At 41.0% G+C, this 19,214-nt stretch overlaps 1 protein-coding gene across 1 annotated transcript in view; it reads right to left on the bottom strand.

Annotated features, from left to right (window-relative positions):
• Dnah6 (dynein axonemal heavy chain 6) overlaps nucleotides 1–19,214 on the bottom strand; it is a 317,890-nt gene that overhangs the window by 32,648 nt on the left and 266,028 nt on the right. The window contains exons 63-66 of the mRNA XM_008840298.1: nucleotides 17,239–17,429; nucleotides 14,507–14,667; nucleotides 11,513–11,601; nucleotides 10,309–10,455 (exon numbers count right to left, since the gene is read on the bottom strand). Of these exons, the coding sequence (XP_008838520.1) occupies nucleotides 10,309–10,455; nucleotides 11,513–11,601; nucleotides 14,507–14,667; nucleotides 17,239–17,429 (588 nt within the window). The remainder of the gene's footprint in view (nucleotides 1–10,308; nucleotides 10,456–11,512; nucleotides 11,602–14,506; nucleotides 14,668–17,238; nucleotides 17,430–19,214) is intronic.

Below are 19,214 nucleotides of genomic sequence, written 5' to 3'. Positions count from 1 at the left end.
CTCAGGGACCCGACAGGTCACAGAGGGAGGAGACAGGACAGGACCATAAGGCCATGGTTGTTTATCAAGGACTACACAAAATCTTCGGGATGGACGATCTCTGACTGGCATCTGCCCCTCACCTCTGTTCTTCTCCTTGTGCAACAGCCACTCATGAATGTACCTGCTGATCCTGCCCCGACACCAACACAATGCCGTGACCTCCCTGGAACACCCCGCCCCTGGACCTCACTCCCTGCTGGATGACCCTCCTACCTTAGCCCCTCCCTGTCCCTCCTCCTGACTCCAGATAAAGCACTTTTGCATCACTCTGGACGCAGCCTGTCTGTGAAGGGGCTTGTGTTGCCTCCCTGAAAGCTCTTCCAGGGAGCAGTATGGGGTTGTTCGGGGAGACGTTGGGCCCAACAAAAGCTAGTTCCCAAGGAGCGTGGCATTCAGCTGTCCTAGGCAATTGTATTCGTTACCTTCCTGTTTCTGCTATAAAATACTACGGCCAATGAACTTATAAAGGAAGAGTTTGTTTTCTAGTTCCCGAGGAATAAGAGTCTTTCATGGAGGTCATGGGGGGAGGCAGGACAGCGGGAGGTGGCCAGAGCAGAAAGCTGGAAACTCACATATTCAAGTACTCCTGGGGGGTACTGGGGGGGAGAGAGAGAGAGAGAGAGAGAGAGAGAGAGAGAGAGAGAGAGAGAGAGAGGCTATGCTTGTCCTAGTTTCATTTCTGTTGTTGGAATAAACTACTCTGACAAAACGCAACCGAGGGGAGAAAGGGAACTTAGGAGCAGCTGGTCACATTACACCCACAGGCAAGAGCAGAGAGGAGTGAACACATGCACGCTGCTCAGTTTGCTTTCTCTGCTCACAGGAGCCAGGACCCAGCCTCAGAAGATGGTGCCACTCACAATGGGCTGGCTATCCCACAGCAGTTAACAGTAAACAGTCACCAACAGACACGTCTTTAGGCCAACTTAATCTAGACAATCCTTTACTCATACCTTCCCAGGTCACTGTAGGCTAAACCATCATAGCTCCCCCTATTGTTTTAAGGAGCTTGTCTGGCTTATAGTCATGCCATACATGCTGATCACCCACCAACTTCTTCATGGTGACATCAACAACTAAAGATGATAAAAACTAGTATATATAATCACAGATCTCCCCTCTCTGTATTTTGGCCCATCTTAATTTTTTAAACGATTTTTTGATTGATTTATTTTTAATTTTTTTTCATGTGTATGACTGTTTTGCCCACGTATATATAAGTGCAATGTGTTGTGCAATGCCTGTGGAGGCCAGAAAAGTGTGTCAATTCCTCGCACTGGAGTTGCAGATGACTGTTAGTGGTCATGTGGGTGCCGGGAACCGAACTCTGGTCCTTTGTAAGAGCAGTATATGCTCTTGTTGCTGAGCCATCTCTCCAGCTCTCCACCTTAATTTCTTAATTCTTTTTTTAAAATTAAAAATATTTTATTTATTATTTTTATTTTATGTATATGCGTGTATTGCCTACATGTAGGTAAGTGCACCAGAGGCCGTGAGGTCCCCTGGAAGGAACTGGAGTTACCAACAGTTGTTGCCATGTGGGTGCTGGGATTCGAACCTGGGCCTTCTGCAAGAACAGCCAGTGCTCTTAACTGCTGAGCCATCTCTCCAGCCCCTCTTAATTCTTTTTTAATGTACATTTTTTACTAAATTTTTTTGTCATTTGCTTTTTAAAAAATTTATTATTTTTATTTTACGTGTAGGAGTGTATTGCCTGCATTAATGACAAGCACACCTGTGTCATGCACTGCCTGTGGAGGTCAGAAGAGGGCATCAGATTCCCCTGGAACTGGAGTGTTGGCTTCAGTTAATGGCTGTTAACCACCATATGGGTTCTGGGAATTGAGCCTGGGTCCTCTGTGAGAACAGCCAGTGAGCTGCCCCTGAGCCGTCTCTCCAGCCCCTTGTCGTTTACTCTTTATTGCTTAATTTGGAACATCAAAAGTACTTTATAAATATTTTGTTGAATGAATCAATTGATGAAGTAATGAATTCGATAATTACACAAAATCAAATATTTAAAATGACTAAGGTGAGGGAGAGTAAACCATCTTTAAGCTCTCTAGATGGGTGAATAGATTCCAGTGGATGAAACCGCACCGAAGGACATCTGGGTAAAATGCTTGATTGGATGGGACTTAACATGTACAGCAGAATGCGTGAAGCCTGGAGGTGGGAGTGTGGAAGTATGGGTGTGGGGAGGGGGTCTAAATTTGATTAAGAACTGTTGTATGAAATGTACAAAAGCTCAATAAATAAAAAGAATCACAGTTGGGCTAGGGAGATGGCTTAGTGGGTACAGCATTTGTGCCAGTGTGAGGACTGAGTTCAGATCCCCAGAATCTATGCAAAGCTGGACACAGAAGTGCATGTCTAACATTCCAGCACTCCTAGAGAAAGATGGGGGTAGACGCAGGAGAATCCCTGGACGCTCATGAGCCATTTAGCTCGGCAAATGCAGTGACTAACTACAAGAATCTCATTGTACAGAAGGTGGAAGGTGAGGACTAAAACCTGACGTTGTGTCTAACCTCTACACATGCTCCAAGACAGGTTAATGCCTACACTCATATGAACACACACACACACACACACACACTGTGTTGTGTCAGGTTTTCCTGCATACTTCTCAGTTTAGTTTACCTGTAATAGATCTCTGGAAGTATGATTGCGGTGTCAAAGGATATGCACGTTATTCACCCAATATTCTATCAACATTAGTTCCAATTTCCACTGTCACATATTATAAATCTTTGGTTTTACCTCTAACGGAAAAAGAAAGTTTCTTGCTGTTTTCATGGAGCTTGGGATCTTTTAATATGGTTATTGAGTACATGTATTTCTGTGTGAAAAAAAAAAGGCTAGGGTTTCCTGTGCAGACCAACAAACATTTATGGTAGTGGTCCTCAAAAGGGTAAATGTTTAATAGACTTTTTTCTCATAATGTAATTACACTGACATTTTAATATATCTGGAAAAATACTTTTATATATTTGAGAATATGTTTTGACAATATTAGCTTATAAAAACACATTGAAAATGCAATATATAGAATATAAAATTAAATCAAAGACAGAATTCAATTCAAATTTCTGCTCTACACTGTTATCCCTACCCTGACACTCTTTCCTTCGTAGCTTCTTCCATTTTCTACCCTTCCTCCCTCTTTTTCTTTTAGCGTTTTCAGTTCTAAAACAATTACAACTGTTTACAGACATGCATAGAATTCAGTCATGTAGATTATTGCATCAGTATAGCAACAGAAGATAAATCAGTGCAAAAATAAAATGAAGTTGCAATGGTCAGGACAAAGAAGGAAATCCCTACACAGAGAGGCCAGTTTCATAGTCACAGTGTCACTGAGAGGGCATCACAGAACTAAGTTCAAGCTACCTACAACAGGAAGAATAATCAAATTTGTACTGTATGTTCAATAAAAGCATCTCAGCTCTGACACTTGTGGATCCAGGGCAAAGTTAATTATGGACTATATATTAAATACTTGAGTGTTAAAATCAACACAACATTTTCAATGAATTATGCCTCCTACTTTGACCAAAATGCATTCAAAATGACAATAGAAAAATACATTACGGGCTGGAGAGATGGCTCGGCGGTTAAGAGCACTGACTGCTCTTGCAGAGGACCCAGGTTTGATTCCCAGCACCCACATGGCGGCTATGAGCTGTCCTTAACTCCAGTAACAAGGGAATCCGAAGCTGTCTTCTGACCTCTGAGGCATTGTACGACACGGGTGCACTCACATACATGCAGGCAATACACTTGTACACATAAAATAAAAAATATTAAAAAATACATACAGACACATGCACATACAATTAAGAGAATTATACATTATTTAATATTGCACAATGTTGTGGGCCACCAGATGTGACAGCTGTGACTATCCCACCAATCCATGCATTTCTCTGGAACTGTGATTTGGAAGAAGGAAAGAACACAGACTCTTGGCACTTCTGGGGAATGTGCTTTCATTTTTCAAGGATCTACCACTTATATCCAAGACAAATCCTGCTCTGTACTGAGGACTGTACTTCCAAGGGTAAGGAACCCGATGTTCCTTAGGGAGTCCGAATCTTCTGTGTTGAGATACTCAGGCCTCACTGCAGGGTCGAACCTAGACCTTGAGTCTCTCTTAGTAGTTTAAAGTTCACATTTTGGGAGAGGCAAATGACTCAGAATAGAGATTTCCACCTGGTCTACTTTTTAACATTTATTTTTTAGTTTTATATTTTATTTTATATATCTATGGCAAACAAGTTGACTTTTCAAAACACACACTCAGTGAAATGATAGTCACAGGAAAGCAAATGAGCACATCCCTCACTTCTTTCTATGTATGGCAAGGCACCTACAATCTAACCTCTTAGCAAGCCTTCAATTTAAAATATGCTATTATCAGACATAGGCCTCCTGTTGTACATTAGCTCTTTAGAACTGCTCATATTCATAACTGCAAATGGGTACCCTTTGACCTACATCTCTTCATGTAAAGAACAACTTGAGAGATGCAAACCAATGTTTCCCAAACCTATTTTAACTTTAAAAAAATATTTTATCTGATTTTTTATTATTTTATATGTATAAGTGTATTGCCTGCACGTATGTAAGTACACTTGTGTTGTGCAATGCCCGCAGAGGCCAAAAGAAGAGGTTGGATCCCCTGGAACTGGAGTTACGAATGGTTGTTACCCACCTTGTGGGTGCTGGGATTTGAACCCTGGCCCTCTGCAAGAGCAGCCAGTGCTCTTAACTGTTGAGCCATCTCTCCAGCCCTATTTTAACTTTTCAGATGACTTTGAAGATTTGGAGTGAATAGTGTGGTGGAGCTAGGAATTTGTGTTTTTATTTTTTTATTGAGTTTTTGTGTATTTCATATAAAACGTCTTAATCATCTTTATACCTCCTCCCCCATCCTATAGCCCACCCACCCGATTATCATGCATTCTGTCATTTATATTAAGGCCCATCTAGTCAAGTTAGTATACGCAGATGTCCCTCAGAGCAAGTTCATCCATTGCCATCTTGTCAGCCTATCTAGAGTCACACCCTTAAAGTTAAGATCCATTCTCCCTCATCCAGCAGTGATCAGCTGCCAATAGTTCCTTGGCTAAGATTGGGTCCTGCTGCCCATTTCCCCAGTTCTATGCTGGGTTTCTGTCTGCTTGAGTTTGCATGGGTCTTGTTCATGCTGACACCATTGCTGTAGATTCTTATGAACAAGGTCCCAGGAGCCTGTAAGGCTGTTTCCATATGGTCATGCACCTCCTCCCCTGGCTCTTAAAATCTTTTTGACTCCTCTTCTGCAATGGTCCCTGAACTCTGGATGAGTGGAGTTTAATATAGGAGTCCTGTCCAAGGGCTCACACTCTACAGACTCTCAATTCTCTACACTTTGAATTTTTGTGGATTTCATATAATACATATTAATCATATTTAGATCTCCCCTATCTGTACAACACCTCCATAGCCTGCCCACAGGATTTCAAGTACTCTGTCTTATATGTTAAAGCCTAGTGAGTCAGGTTTATTTCCTCAGCTGTGTCTTGGTGTGAGTTCATCCACTGGAGCCTGGTCAGCCTATCTAGCAACACTCCCTTAAAGAAGATCTACTCTCTCTCACCAGGCAGTGATCAGTTGCTAATAGTTCCTTGGCTAAGATTGTGGCCTTCTGTCCATTTCCACAGCTCTATGCTGATTTTTATATGACTGAGTATGCATGGGTCTTGAGCATGCTGTCATCATTGCTATAAGTTCATATGAGCAAGTTCCCAGGAGCCTGTGAGACTTTCCTTACGGTCATGCACTAACCTTGGCTCTTACAATCTTTTTGCCTCTTCTTCGGCAATGGTCCCTGAGCCCTGGGTGTATGAGGTTTAATATAGGAGTCCCATCCAGGGACACACACTCTGCAGTCTCTTAATCTGTACACTCTGGCCAGTTGTAGCCTTCTCTGTGCATTGCCCTCTGCTGCACGAGGGAGCTTCGCTGATGAGAGTTGAGAAATGCATTAGTATTCTGTCTACCTTTTGTTCCACTATGTTCCATGATCCTTAGGTGTAGAGGTTGCATTGTTGATGTGTCACTCAGGGCTGGGCATCTCATAGATACTTATTCTCTGTGTGTGACTAGTTCTGGAACTCTGTACTAGACTTTGCTGCAAAAGAAACTTCTTTGATGCATGGTGACTGGTATACTTTTCTGTAAATATAAGGACCCGTATTTGGCATATAGTAAAAAATTATATTTGCCTAGGGATGTGACAGATGTAGAATTTCCTCTAGGATCTATGACCTCTCCAGCCATGCATATTTGGCTATGTTTACAGTGCCACACATGAGTTCCCTCTCATGGAGAGGGTTTTAAGTTCAATTAGATAGTTGCTATTACTCCCAAGATAAAAGTGCCTCTACTGCACTGATGAAGTTTTCTGTACCAGTCATTGTTGTGGCTGTTAGACTTTAAAGCTGGGGTTGGACTGTTGATTACATTTCTCCCTTAGCAGTTTGCATAGTGTCCTTCACAACTATGAGAGCTTGTTTTCATGGAGCAGGCTTTCAGGTCAGTTCCATTGCTCTAAGTCCTGTGTCCAAAGGGAAGTTTCTTCTGTCTGGCCCTGTGTTTCTTGTTATAGCCTTCAGCTATACACATGTATACAGATACTATACACTCAAGTACAGATACTATATATGTATTTTTTTAGTGGGCTTTTGAACTATTGCATTTACCTTTGGCTTTTCATACCACCTAAGCCTTATTTATCACCAGTCCCTCTCTCTCCCTCTCTAACTGTCCCTCCCCAGTTAAAGTACGCCCTCTTTTCTCATTTGAGTTCCCTTTTTCCATTTATCCTCATAGTTCCTTGTATATCCTTCCCTTCTCCCTTCCCTGTTAAATACCCCCATTTTCCATATTTCCCCCTTGGTAACATCTTTCTCCTACTATCTCTCTCTTGGGCTCTTTCTTTACCTTTACCTCCTTGGCTCCTTTCCATTTTTCTGGCTCCTGTGGTTATATCAGGTTATATATACACATTTAAGAATTTGATGCTAAGATTCACAATGAGAGAGAACATATATAACTTGTTTTTCTGAGTCTGTGTTACTTTGCTTAGTATAACCGTTTCTAATTACACCTTCATTTATTTTCTTTCTGTTGCCTCTTGGGTGTAGTTTTTCCCTTTTTGAGTCCTCTGTGTTGCTTTGAGTATTCTCTGTGGGCCTGGTTTGGTGGACATGAATTCTTTCAGCCTATTTGTGTCATGGAAGATTTTTCTTTCCCCTTCAACTATGATAGTGTCTCTGGGTAAAGTATTCTGCACTGGCATCTATAGTCTTTTAGAACTTGGAATACTTTGGTCCAGTGTCTTCTGGCTTTCATAATTTGCATTGAAAAGTTAGCTGTACCTCTGCTGTTTTCCTTTATATGTGAGTTGTTTTTTTTTCTTGCAGCTTTCAGTATTCTCTCTTTGTTCTGTACATTTAGAGTTTTTACTATGATATGCTGTGGGGAGTTTCTGTTCTGGTCCTGCCTATTTGGTGTTCTATATGCTTCTTGTATTTGTATGGGTATGGTTTTCTTGAATTTAGGGAAATTCTCTTCTATAATTTATTGAATATCTGGTCAATGCCATTAACCTGGGGTTCTTCTCCTTCCTCTATGCCTCTGATGTGTAACTTTGGTCTTTTGTGGTGTCCTGCATTTCCTGCATATTCCTTTCCTGTGATTAAAAAAACATTTTTATTGAATATTTTGCATTCCTTTTTAAGAAATATTTTTTGTTAAATAGTTTGCATTTAAAATTTTTTTTGTATTTCATACAGAATCCCAAGCAATCTTATTCATCTTTATACCCACATCCTATGCTTTTAAAAAGGATTTTCATATTCTTTGCTTGAGCAGTCCAGTTCTTCAGCTTTATCATCCAGTCTTGATGCTCTGTTTTCCATCTCGTTCATCCTGTTGCCGAGGCTTTCTCCTGTTATTTCAAATTAGCTTATTGAATTTTTCAGGTCCATCTTCATTTTGACTTGGGTTTTCTTCAATATTTCTATCTCTATCTTTTTTCTTTTGAAAATTAACTTTTCAAATCCTGAATTATTTTTGTCATTTCAGTCTTTGTATTTCCTCGAGCTTCAGTCAGAAGTTTATCCTTAGCCTCTTTGAGTTCTTTGAGTTGTTTGTGTGTTTTTTAAATTTGTTGAATTCTTTGGCCATGTCTATGATTGTTCTTTTAAATTCTGTGTTCTGGCTTTCTTCTGGGAAGTTCTCATTGTGGAACTTACTCTTCTGTAGGGCTGCTGGTGTTTGGTGTGGATATTTTATTTTGATTTCTCATATTACTATTTTTTCTTTGTGGTTTGGGTCTGTTGATTTCTTTTGTTACTTGTAATTCTGGTATGAAACTCAAGTCTGCCTTTGTTGAGTTGAAGTTTGATACTGTGATATTGTTTGATTGCTTTCTGATTAGGTATGAAAAATTGGCTTGAAGTTCTTGCCTTTGATTTTATGTTGGAGGGACCGGATGGATCCAGGCAGGCTACTCAGGAGCTCTCTAGGAGGGCAAAGGGACCCTGGCTAGTTAGGCTTACTCTTCAGTCTCAGCAGGATGGGGCCAAGGCCCAAGTAGAGGGGATGAGAATAGAAAGGGCCAGCCCCTTCAAGCCAGCAGGGAAGCCTGAGCCCTGGAGCAGCAGGAGGGTCCAGAGATGATCCAGAGCAGGGGTATGGGCAAGGCAGGATTTGGGCAACTCAACCCAGGAGGCCGAGTGAGGCACTCTCAAGCAGTCTCAGAGGGACAGGTCCAAGGCCCAAGGAGAGGGAATGGGAACTCTTAATTTCTTAATTCTAAACTGCTGATCATGTCAGAAGTTTTTCCCATGTTCCAGTGTCTTGATCTCAAAATTTCACTAAATCTTAAACTACCTCTGTATCTCAACTGCATGGATTCTACTGACAGAGTCCCTGATCTCTTCTGTGACCTTTTTGTTTATTTATCCCATATCTTGCATCTTTATTTATTCCTTTTTCTTCAGTAACCCTTTCTCTGTAGACCACAGATGGTTGAAAGCCAGTCTAATCAGGACGTCACCTAGAGTTAGGGAGCTGAAGAGTCAGAATTCAAGTGCTAAGTCACAGGATAGGTAACAGATCAGTAATGAGTCCTGGCCAGAGGGAGGAGACTGGTGTTGGCTTGAAGTTTACCTTTTAGTGGCTGTAGGTAGTCGTGGGTAGGGAGGAAGCTGTTAAAGGTGGTGAAGTCAAAGGAACAGGTAGGGGTGAAAGTATTGTAAGAAAAATAAGGTGAACTGAGCCATGCATGGTGACTATTGTGGGTTTGAATGAGAATGTCCGTTACGGGCTTCAAGTATTTGAACACGTGGTAGTTGGTGGTGCTGTTTGGGGAAGGTCATGGAACCTTTCTGGAAGTACAGCTTTGCTTGAGGGAGCACATCACTAGGAGGTCGACTCTGAAAGTTTGCAGCCTTGCCTCACTTCCAGCATCTCCCTCTCTGCTTCCTGTGCCTGCTTGAAGGAGTGAGCACTCAGCTTTCACTCCAGCTGTATCCTGCCAGGATCTCCCATGATGGACTCTTATCCCTCTGGACCTATAAGCCCAATAAACGTTTCCTCTCTAAGCTGCCTTGGTTGTGGTGTTTTATCACAGCAACAGAAAGACATATATCTGCCATCTCAGCACTTGTGGGACTAAGACAGGAGGACTGCAGAACTGAAGTTAGTTTGAGCTATGTATTGATTTTGAGTCCAGACTGGTCTACAAAGTGAAATTCTGCCTCAAAACAACAAACAAACAAATACAAAAGCAACAACAAAAAAAGTTGACCTGACAACTGGCAAAAATATATATGAGTGAAGAGAGACTAAAATATATTCTCCAACTCCTGACTGTAGGTGATTGGGACCACCAATTTTAGGACTAGATTCTGGAGGGAAAGCAGATTTAGGGTATGGGGCAGAGTTGAGGAGATGTTGAACTGGACCTTCTGCATTCATCTGGATGATGGTGTTGCACAGGCAGATTAGAATAGAGGCGAGAGCTGGGCTGTGAGATTCTGAGGCAAAGAGGTGCATAGAATTGGTGGCTGAGCAAAGAGAACTTTGGTTCAAACACAATAAACCTTCGAGTTTTAAATGCCACTTGTAAGTTTTCAGTCATCTTATTGTTTACATATCTCAAACACGGAACACTTCCGCGTTGCTGTTAAAAAGCAGAATCACGTGTACCTGAATAATTGCATGGAAGAAGCAAATGCCAAATATCAGTTGTCTCCATTTCCTTCCAAGTATATTTTCTTCAAAAAATGAAGGTGTCATTTCAGTAAACGCTCGCCTGATATTTGCACGTAAGCCTTTTGGAGGTTCATTGGTTACCTGGATTTAGATAGAACATACATGGCAGAGAGGGCGATTTTACAGATTTGCATTATTCCTGGATAACACATATAGTCTGAAGCCACTGAGAGACATGAGACATGGATAACTAATTCCCATGGGGGCATTCCTGCCATGTTTGGGCCTACTGTGTGTGTGTGTGTGTGTGTGTGTGTGTGTGTGGTGTGTGGTATGCATGTACTCAGAGGCCAGGGGAAGATGTTGGACATCCTATCCTATCACCTTTTGCTTTACTACTTTGAAACAGGGTTTCTTACTGACCCTTGAGCTAAGCTGGTGGCCATCAAATCCCAGCTATCCTTTTTTCTCTGCCCTTCATAGTGCTGGGGTTACAGGTGCTTGCGTTGCCATGCCTGGCTTTTTACATGGGTGCTGAGGATTTGAACTTAGGTCTTCATGTTTGCACAACAAGCAGTCTTACTCACTGAGCCATCGTTCCAGGCCCCCTACTTTGTGTCTTGCTCAGTCACATTCCATGGAGAACAGAGGCTAGTGAGGTCTTCAACCTACACTGGTCAACCACCAGCAAAGAACCTCGGATGCTTCCATTTGATGTCCTTTTTTTTTTTCTAAACATGGTAAGGCTTTCTCCACTAGATTTTGCAGTCATACCGAAAAAGAGATTTGTCCTGTATGCTTTGTCCCATGGTATCTCATGACATGAGGGAAGGAAGGAAAGAGGCAGCCTCTTGTTTCTCATATGTAGAGAGTTTACTCATTGGAAACTTCCTGCTATACTGAAACCCAACAGCTGGAGGCCTTCCCATCTGTCAAATGCTGAAACACTCCCTTAGCTCTGGGATTGGGGGGTGGGGAGATGCACATAAAAGCCACAAGAACTGAATGATCAATAGGACCAGGACATTTAAGAATGGTAACTGTCTTGGGAAATCACTTCCCTGCTTACTGTCACTTGAAAGGCTACCGACTTCTATCTTCCCACCTTGGACCCCTCCATGGTGCTGTGCGCTATGGAGCCCCTGTGTGAATACTCCAAGACCAATCATCTCACATTCCAATAATATACATACATTACCTTGACAGAATTCTGAAGGACTGTAACAGGAAATGTATTACTAGGCATGGAGCTTAGAAAAAGCCGGAAAGTATCCTTGATCACTTGATCTATTTAAAACAAAGACAAAAAAAAAAGAAAATATTTAGCTTGTGGTATCACTTTTCTGTAAGAAATTATTTTAGGGAAGGAAAAGTGCTGTAAGTGATGTTTAAAGACTTAGTTGATTGATTTCAAGTATGCCATAAACAGTTTGAAGATGAGGGTTTGAGGAGTTGATCTTGTGACTTTCAGGAAGGTTTGGCAGTCAAGAAGCTGGCACATTTCAAAAAATAAATTAGGCATATGTCAATTAAAGCATTTTTTACATATATACACATATTTGTGTGTGTGTGTGTGTGTGTGTGTGTGTGTGTGTGTGTGTGTGTGTGTGTGTACGAGCACACAGAGATCAGGGGACAGTTTGTGGGAGTCAGTTCACTCCTTCCATCATGTGAGTTCTGGAGACTGAACTCAGGTCATTAGGTAGCAAGCACCTTTATCCTCTGAGCTATCACTGGTGCCGGGACATGTCAGTTTTCAATACTCCATGAAATATTAATGGACTTCACTTTGAAAGGAGTGAAGAATCTCAATAGAAGAACAAGAAGTGCATTGAGCTTCTGAGCTTTTTCTAAGCCATTTTCTTTAGAGCAAGTTGTGTATAATGCTTAGGAAGCCCCAAGGAGAAGAGCAGGAGCTCCTTTGCAGGGAACTTGCAGAGGGAGGCCTGATAGGGAAAGACCCCATAGATGGCATCCACAAGTTAAGGCAAGGACAATGGACAGAGAACCTAAGAAAGAGCAAAACTCCACCTTAGGTCCAAAAGGCCAAGGAAAAGTTGGAAAATGTTCTCGTCACAAGAAGACACAGGCATGGTTGCGTGGTGTTGGCAGAGTCCATGTTATAGTGTGTTTCAAACATGCCAGGCTGGCTCTTTTGCTTATCTTTGTGTTTGGCTGTTTCCTCTGCTTGGAATGCTCTACCCTTATCCTCCTTCACGGTCCTCATGTCTCTCTCTCAAAGAAGCCTGCCCAGACTGTGCCAGGTACCAGACTATACAAGGTACCATTCAAATCTAATTCTCATTATCTTACTCTTCATTTTCCCCAAGGCACAACCATACTCTGTCCTATCATGTGAGTGACTTATTACTGGGTGGTTTCTCCCTGCCTGCTTCCTCTCATGCAAGCTCAGAGATCTGCGTGGGTTCTTCTCCCTTTTAAAGATTAACATTTTAGGTTAGCATACCAAGTAAAGTGCTTCATTATGGCATCCTCATACATGTGTCATTCTGCTTTGTTTTCATTTGTTCCTGCCCTCACAGCCATTCTCTAGGCCTCCACCCCACTCCAGCTGGTTCCATTTCTTCCTTAGTTAGTTCCATCATCTGCTTTCTTTTTAAAACACTTTTATTTTTTTAAAAAATTTTATGTGTATGTGTGCATTGCCTGAATGTATATAAGTGCATCTATGTCATGCAATGCCCATGGAAGTCAGAAGAAAAGGTCAAAAGAGAGCATTGGAGTTACAAACAGTTGTTAGCTGCCATGCGGGTGCTGGGAATCGAACCCAGGTCCTCTGCAGGAGCAGCCAGCATTCTTAACTGCTGAGCCACCAGCTCACCATCTGTTTTCTTAATGAATATGTTCTACCCCCACTTCCATCTCCCTCAGGATCTTCCTCCCTTTTCCTGGTGTGCTTTCTAGTTCTGTGGCTTACACATATACATGTAAACAAACACATTTTATTTACCTACATTATCTAAACATTTACAACAAGGTAAGGGATATAACAGGTTCTGAACTGTTCACTAAATGAGTGACTATAGATCAAGGGAATTTATATTCCTTAGTTTTGAAATCTAGATTCATGAATCACATTAAACAAATCACAATTTATAATTAATTCTAGCATAGTTCTAGATCTAAACTAAAGTTTATGATAAAAACAGTTAGAAATCGAGGCAAACAGCAACTGTGGTCTTTAATAGTTTCCTTAACTGTAAAAGCAAACAAATAAACAAACAAAACAGAACAAAGAGAAGCAAAGTCCAGGTCTGGGGAAGCTTTTTTCCCTATAGTTTTCCATGTATAGTTGTAAAACCATTGTGTGGTGTTGAAAGTGCGGTGTGTATGTATGTATGTATGTGTGTGTGTGCGTGTGTGAAGTGTGTGTGGTGTGTGTGTATATATGGTGAATACATGTGTATCTGTGTGTAGTGTGTATGGTACATATATGTGTATGTGTGTGATACATGTGGTGCGTGTGTGTTATGTAGTATGTGTGGTCTGTGTATGTGGTATGTTTGTGTGTATGTGTGTGTTTGGGGATTTAAGTGAGGGCCTCAAACACACTCAGCATGCTGTCTATGACTGAGTATCAAGGATCTAAACTTTCACAGACAGCACAGAAGTTGAGAGCTGGAAGAGAACCTTAGAAGTCATCTTAGTACAAGACTGCCAGCAATGATGCTCTGCAGTTATTTTATAGTGGGAGAACTGAGGCCCAGGGAGGGCTGTGTCACATGCAGTCATGAAGCAGCAGGATAGAACTCTACTGAGGGGTTAGAATTGTAAGTTGAGGGGGTTGTGTTATTCCATCGCTCCTGTCTTTCACATTTCAGTGTTCTCTGTAGTTCTTTTATCTTATAAGGAAAGATTTAATGTCTTTTTTTGAACCAAGCCTGTTTTTTCTGTTCCTTTTTATCATGCACATAAGATGTAGTTCAGATTCAACCAGCTTCCCATAGAGGGCAATGTGACACACATGAGTCAGTGGGCTGTTTCCTTACTTGGAATCTGAAGGCCTGTTTTTGAAACCTGACTGTGTAACTTAACCAAATCTCCCTAGTGTTCAAACTTTTCTTTTGTAATAAGAGAAAGCACAAGGTCTATACTGGAGAACTACCAGAAGGAGCCATCACACAAGAGAGCTATGTGAAAACGTGTTGCTCCACAGACTTGCTCAACATACTTGGATCCGTGAAGGTTTTGATAAGCTCTTCCATTGCCAGCATCCAAGAAACAGCAAGATGGCAGTTCTGCAGAAATACCCAGTTTCCTGATTTCATTGCATCTTTGATCATTTTCTCAGCAATGGGGCCTTGTCCTTGTCCCAGTGAGATGGACTGCACTCTGGAGGAAACACAATGATATTATTATTATTATTATTATTATTATTATTATTAATTTTGCTCAGACATATAAGGAAGGAACTGGCCAACCTTTCTTTTTTTTTTTTGATCTTTTTGAAACAGGGTCTCCCTGTAGTCCCAGCTGGCCTGGAACTCACTATGTAGACCAGGCTGGCTTTGAACTCACAGAGATCTGTCTGCTGCCTCCCAAGTGCTGGGACTACAGGCATGTATCACCATGCCCAGCCCATTTTCATGTTATTTTTAAGTGATAAGAATTTTAAATTAATTTTTAAAATTACATTTATTTTATGTGCACATGTGCATGGTGTGTGTGTTGTGTGTGTGTTGAGTGTATGTGTTAGAGCATTCATGTATTCACATCCCATGGCATGCATGTGGAGTTCAGAGGACAATAGTGGGAGTCAGTTCTCTCCTTCCACCATATGGGACTGAACTCAGGTCATCACGTTTGGAGCTGAAAGCTCACTGTGTAGCTCAGGGTGCCCATGAACTCAACATTCTCTTGCATCTACCTCCTGAGTGCTGAGATTACAGGTGTGCACAATCACACCCAGCTTGTCTGTCTTTTTTTTAATGATCTCAATTTTTCTGCATTTAGGAACTATTTCCATATTCAGATGATATTCTCCTACATTGCCCTCTATTTATTGATTTGCCTTCTGTGTTTGGATCTACCCACTATCAGGATTGGTTTGTGTGTATAGGGTGAGGCGCAGGTCAGAGTTCATTTCATGCATATGGCCATTCCACTGACTCAGGCTTTTGTTTTGAAATGATTATTTTTTTCTTCACTCTGAGGTTTCACTTGTGTCATAAATGGTGTCCTCACGTACATGAGTCTGTTCCTGACTTCTCTATTCTCTTTTATGTGTCTATTTATCTAGCTTTGACTAGGACCACACTCTCTAAATGGCTCTTATTTTATAATGTGTTTATATTAAGTCTTGATATGTGTTGAGGTAAGTCATCTCACCAGGTTTTGCTTTCAGTAATACTTACGCATTTTTTTTAGCTGTCATAAAGTGTGCAGTTCAATGTCTTCCAGTACATTAGCAATGCAGAGCACCTAGTGAATGACTGCTAGTTACACAATCTGTTCACACCTCCAAAGAAACCTCATATTCAGTCTGCTAGAGTTTTCAGAAAACACACACACATGCACACACACACACACACACACACACACCAGGAAATGGCTCATGCAATTATGGAGAAGAAGAAAACCCATGGTTTACCATCTATAAGCCAATAATTTCATTTACTTTGAGCCCAAAGGCTCTAAGAACCAAAACGTCTCAGCTCTAGTGGAACATTTATTTTTCTAATTATTTTATTTTATGTGTGTCTCCAGAGTCTCCTGGGGGTTGACTGTAGAACTTGGGACTCCTTAGGTTCCATAATTTCATAAGCCAATTCCTTTTAATAAATTTCTATACACAAAATATTAACATATATACATATATGTATATATACATATCTACACTCACACACCCACACCAATGTCCCGTGATTCTGTTTCTTTGCAGAAAAAATAAATATAAATATTTTGCAGAAGAGTAAATATGGACTATGAACTCCAAAGGAAGAGATTGGAACCATCATCCCTTGTAATTCTCAGTCCAGGGACCAGGCCAGACCGACAGTTTCCTAGAGGAACCCATCAGAACCAGAGGTCATTGTGAGAAACATAAAATTAATAACAGAACATAAAGAACTCCATTTTTCCCATATTGAAATATTTTCACATATTTGAATACAGGGAGTAAACTTTAGTCCTTTTATGGTTATACATGATAATCATATGTTAAATACTAAATAAGTTCTAATCATTTTCCCACTAGATCATACTTCAAGTAATTAAAAAATTTATTTTTATGTGTATGAGTATATTCCTGCATGTGTGTAAGTGCACCTGTGTCATACAGTGCCCATGGAGGTCAGAGGAGGGCACTGGATCCCCTGGAACTGGAGTAAGGACAGTTGTTAGCTGCCATATGGGTGCTGGGAATCGAACCAGGGTCCCCTGCAAGAGTAGTCAGTGCTCTTAACCACTGAGCATCTCTCCAGTCCCAACTTTCACTATTTTTAAGTAATCTCTCTTGGGGTCAGATGAAATCTACACATGGTTTTATAATTTTGACGCCATTTTAACAACATACACACCTAAATATTTAAAATATCTTCTTAGAATTTATTTATTCGCTTGTTTATTTACATATTTATTTATTTGTAGTTTATGTGTATGAGTATTTTTTGGGCATGTATTGCAAATGCATCACATGCATGCAATGCTTGTGGACACCCTGGAAATGGAGTTACAGATGGTTGTTAGCCACCATGTGGGTGCTGGGAACTGAACTTGGGTCCTCTGCAAGAATAGCCAGTGCTCTTAACTGCTGAGTCATTGCTCCAGCCCCCAATAGTAACATATCTTAATTTATTTAGTAAGGGATGCTTGAATGGAAGGATTCCTGCTCCACAGGAGGACAAAGACAAACTTTAACATGGCTATGAATATGGATTATGAAAACCTCACGGTGGTCCTTACCGGTCTGCATACCCGCTCTCCCGGGCAAACCTTTGAAAGGCACCCATGGGATCAGATCCTGTGCTCAAGATGAACACCAGTGGGGTGCTATAGGACATGTCTTGATACAGAGTAGCCAGGTCCACGGGAGGTGTCTCTATAAACTGCTTTCCAAGATTTTCTATCACAAAGTCTGTAAGAGCAAAAACCACCTGAAAGTTGGAAAGAAAAAAAAATCCAAAACATTAAAAGTAGTATGCTGGACAGGGGCCTTCACATTTGTGCCCTGTACTTTGGCCTGTAGGTACTTATTCTTTTTGTTTGTTTGCTTTTTTTTTTTTTTTTTTTTTGAGACAGGGTCTCCCTGTAGCCCCAGTTGACCTGGAGCTTACTACGTAGACCAGGCTGGCCTTGTTCTCACAGTCAGAAATGCAGATTCTTAGGTCTTACTCCACATCTATTGAATTAGAAACTCTGGGTCAAAGATGAACTCTAGAGAACTGTCTTAAGTGCTCCAGGTGCCTGATATATATCAAAGTTAGATATCACTGGTATAGAAGGTTTTTCTTAACTTTGTTTTGTGGGGATCATTAGTCATCTCTGAACAAGATGATAATTTTCTTCTTTCTTTTCCAGTTCAAATGCCTAATAACTTTTCCCTAATAACTTTTCACAGTATTGATGTCAAATAAAGGATTGTTGGTATAATGGGCAGTCTACTTCTGGATGCAGCTCTAATAAGTCTACTACCTGGTTTGCTAAGAGATTTAAAAATTTTTTATTTGTTATTATTATTGTGTGTATAATGCGTGTGTGTGTGAATATGCAGGCACATGTGTGTCATTTGTTATTATTACTGTGGTGTGTGTGTGTGTGTGTGTGTGTGTGTGTGTGTGTGTAGGCACATGTGCACCAAGACACGTGTGCAGGTCAGAAGACCACTTTCAGAACTTGGTTCTTTCTTTCCACCATGGGATCCAGATATCTAACTCAGATCATCAGACCTGCATAGCAAGTACTTAAAAAAATTTTTTTTAATAACTACATGATTAGAAGAAGCATTTCATTATAGCTTTAACATATTCGGTAAAACACTCTAGAGCAAGAGTACATCTCCAAGTGGGTGCAAGTTTCTAGGTTCACAGTTGAGTTAATACAGTTACACAATATTGAATTCAGTATAAGCCCTGTAAGGCATAAAATTGAATGAGTTTTTTAACCTTTAAAAAAGATCTCCATTTCATTTTAGAATATATTGTTCCTTGCAGAAAGACTCATTGTTTTTGCTACTAACACTGAGATGTTAGTGCATGAATCTCTAATCTGTAAGCCTGATTATTACTAGTCATAATCGGCTGTGCTTGGATCCTTGGCACCTGTGTATGTCTATAAAGTCATCGGGTAGATTTCAGTGGTAATGTTTATCACCTCTACTAATTAACATGATGTAAATTTCCATGCTTCCTCCTCAAATATAGTACATTAAAAAATTGTTTTTTTTTGTGTGTATATCACACAGAACATCCCACACCATCTTATTCAACTATACACCCACTTCCCAGATGGCACCCTCCCATAGCCTCCCTCTCCCACTAGAGCCCTTATACTCTGATATCCATGCTACTGTCTGCTGTGTTGTCGGCACCCCCAAGCCAGGAGGCCGAGGAGACCCCATGAGGTGGACTTGAACCAGTGTCCAGTCTACCAAGAGGAGGGTCAACACAGAGGAATCATTTCCTCCATGCTTCCAAGTGAAGCCAGCCATGGTCGAGCAGGACCTTTGACTTATCTCCACATAGAACTGGTAAAAGAAAGGAGCCAGGGGCTCCTCCCAAGCCCATGTGACCCCTGAGGAACAGATCCTCAAATGACCTTAAGAGTAAAAATAAGTTGGTTTATCTGGGCCAACTGTATGGCCTTAAACACCCAAAAGGAAAGTATAACCAAAGATTAAAGGGGCCAATTTAATTTTTTAAGAGTCCATATGCATAGCTAAA

The sequence above is a fragment of the Nannospalax galili genome, unplaced genomic scaffold (genome assembly GCF_000622305.1).
Source record: "Nannospalax galili isolate Female #2095 unplaced genomic scaffold, S.galili_v1.0 scaffold279, whole genome shotgun sequence".
Classification (NCBI taxonomy): Eukaryota; Metazoa; Chordata; class Mammalia; order Rodentia; family Spalacidae; genus Nannospalax; species Nannospalax galili.
Note: the sequence above shows the minus strand (reverse complement) of the source record. Positions and strands in the feature narration are given on the sequence as shown.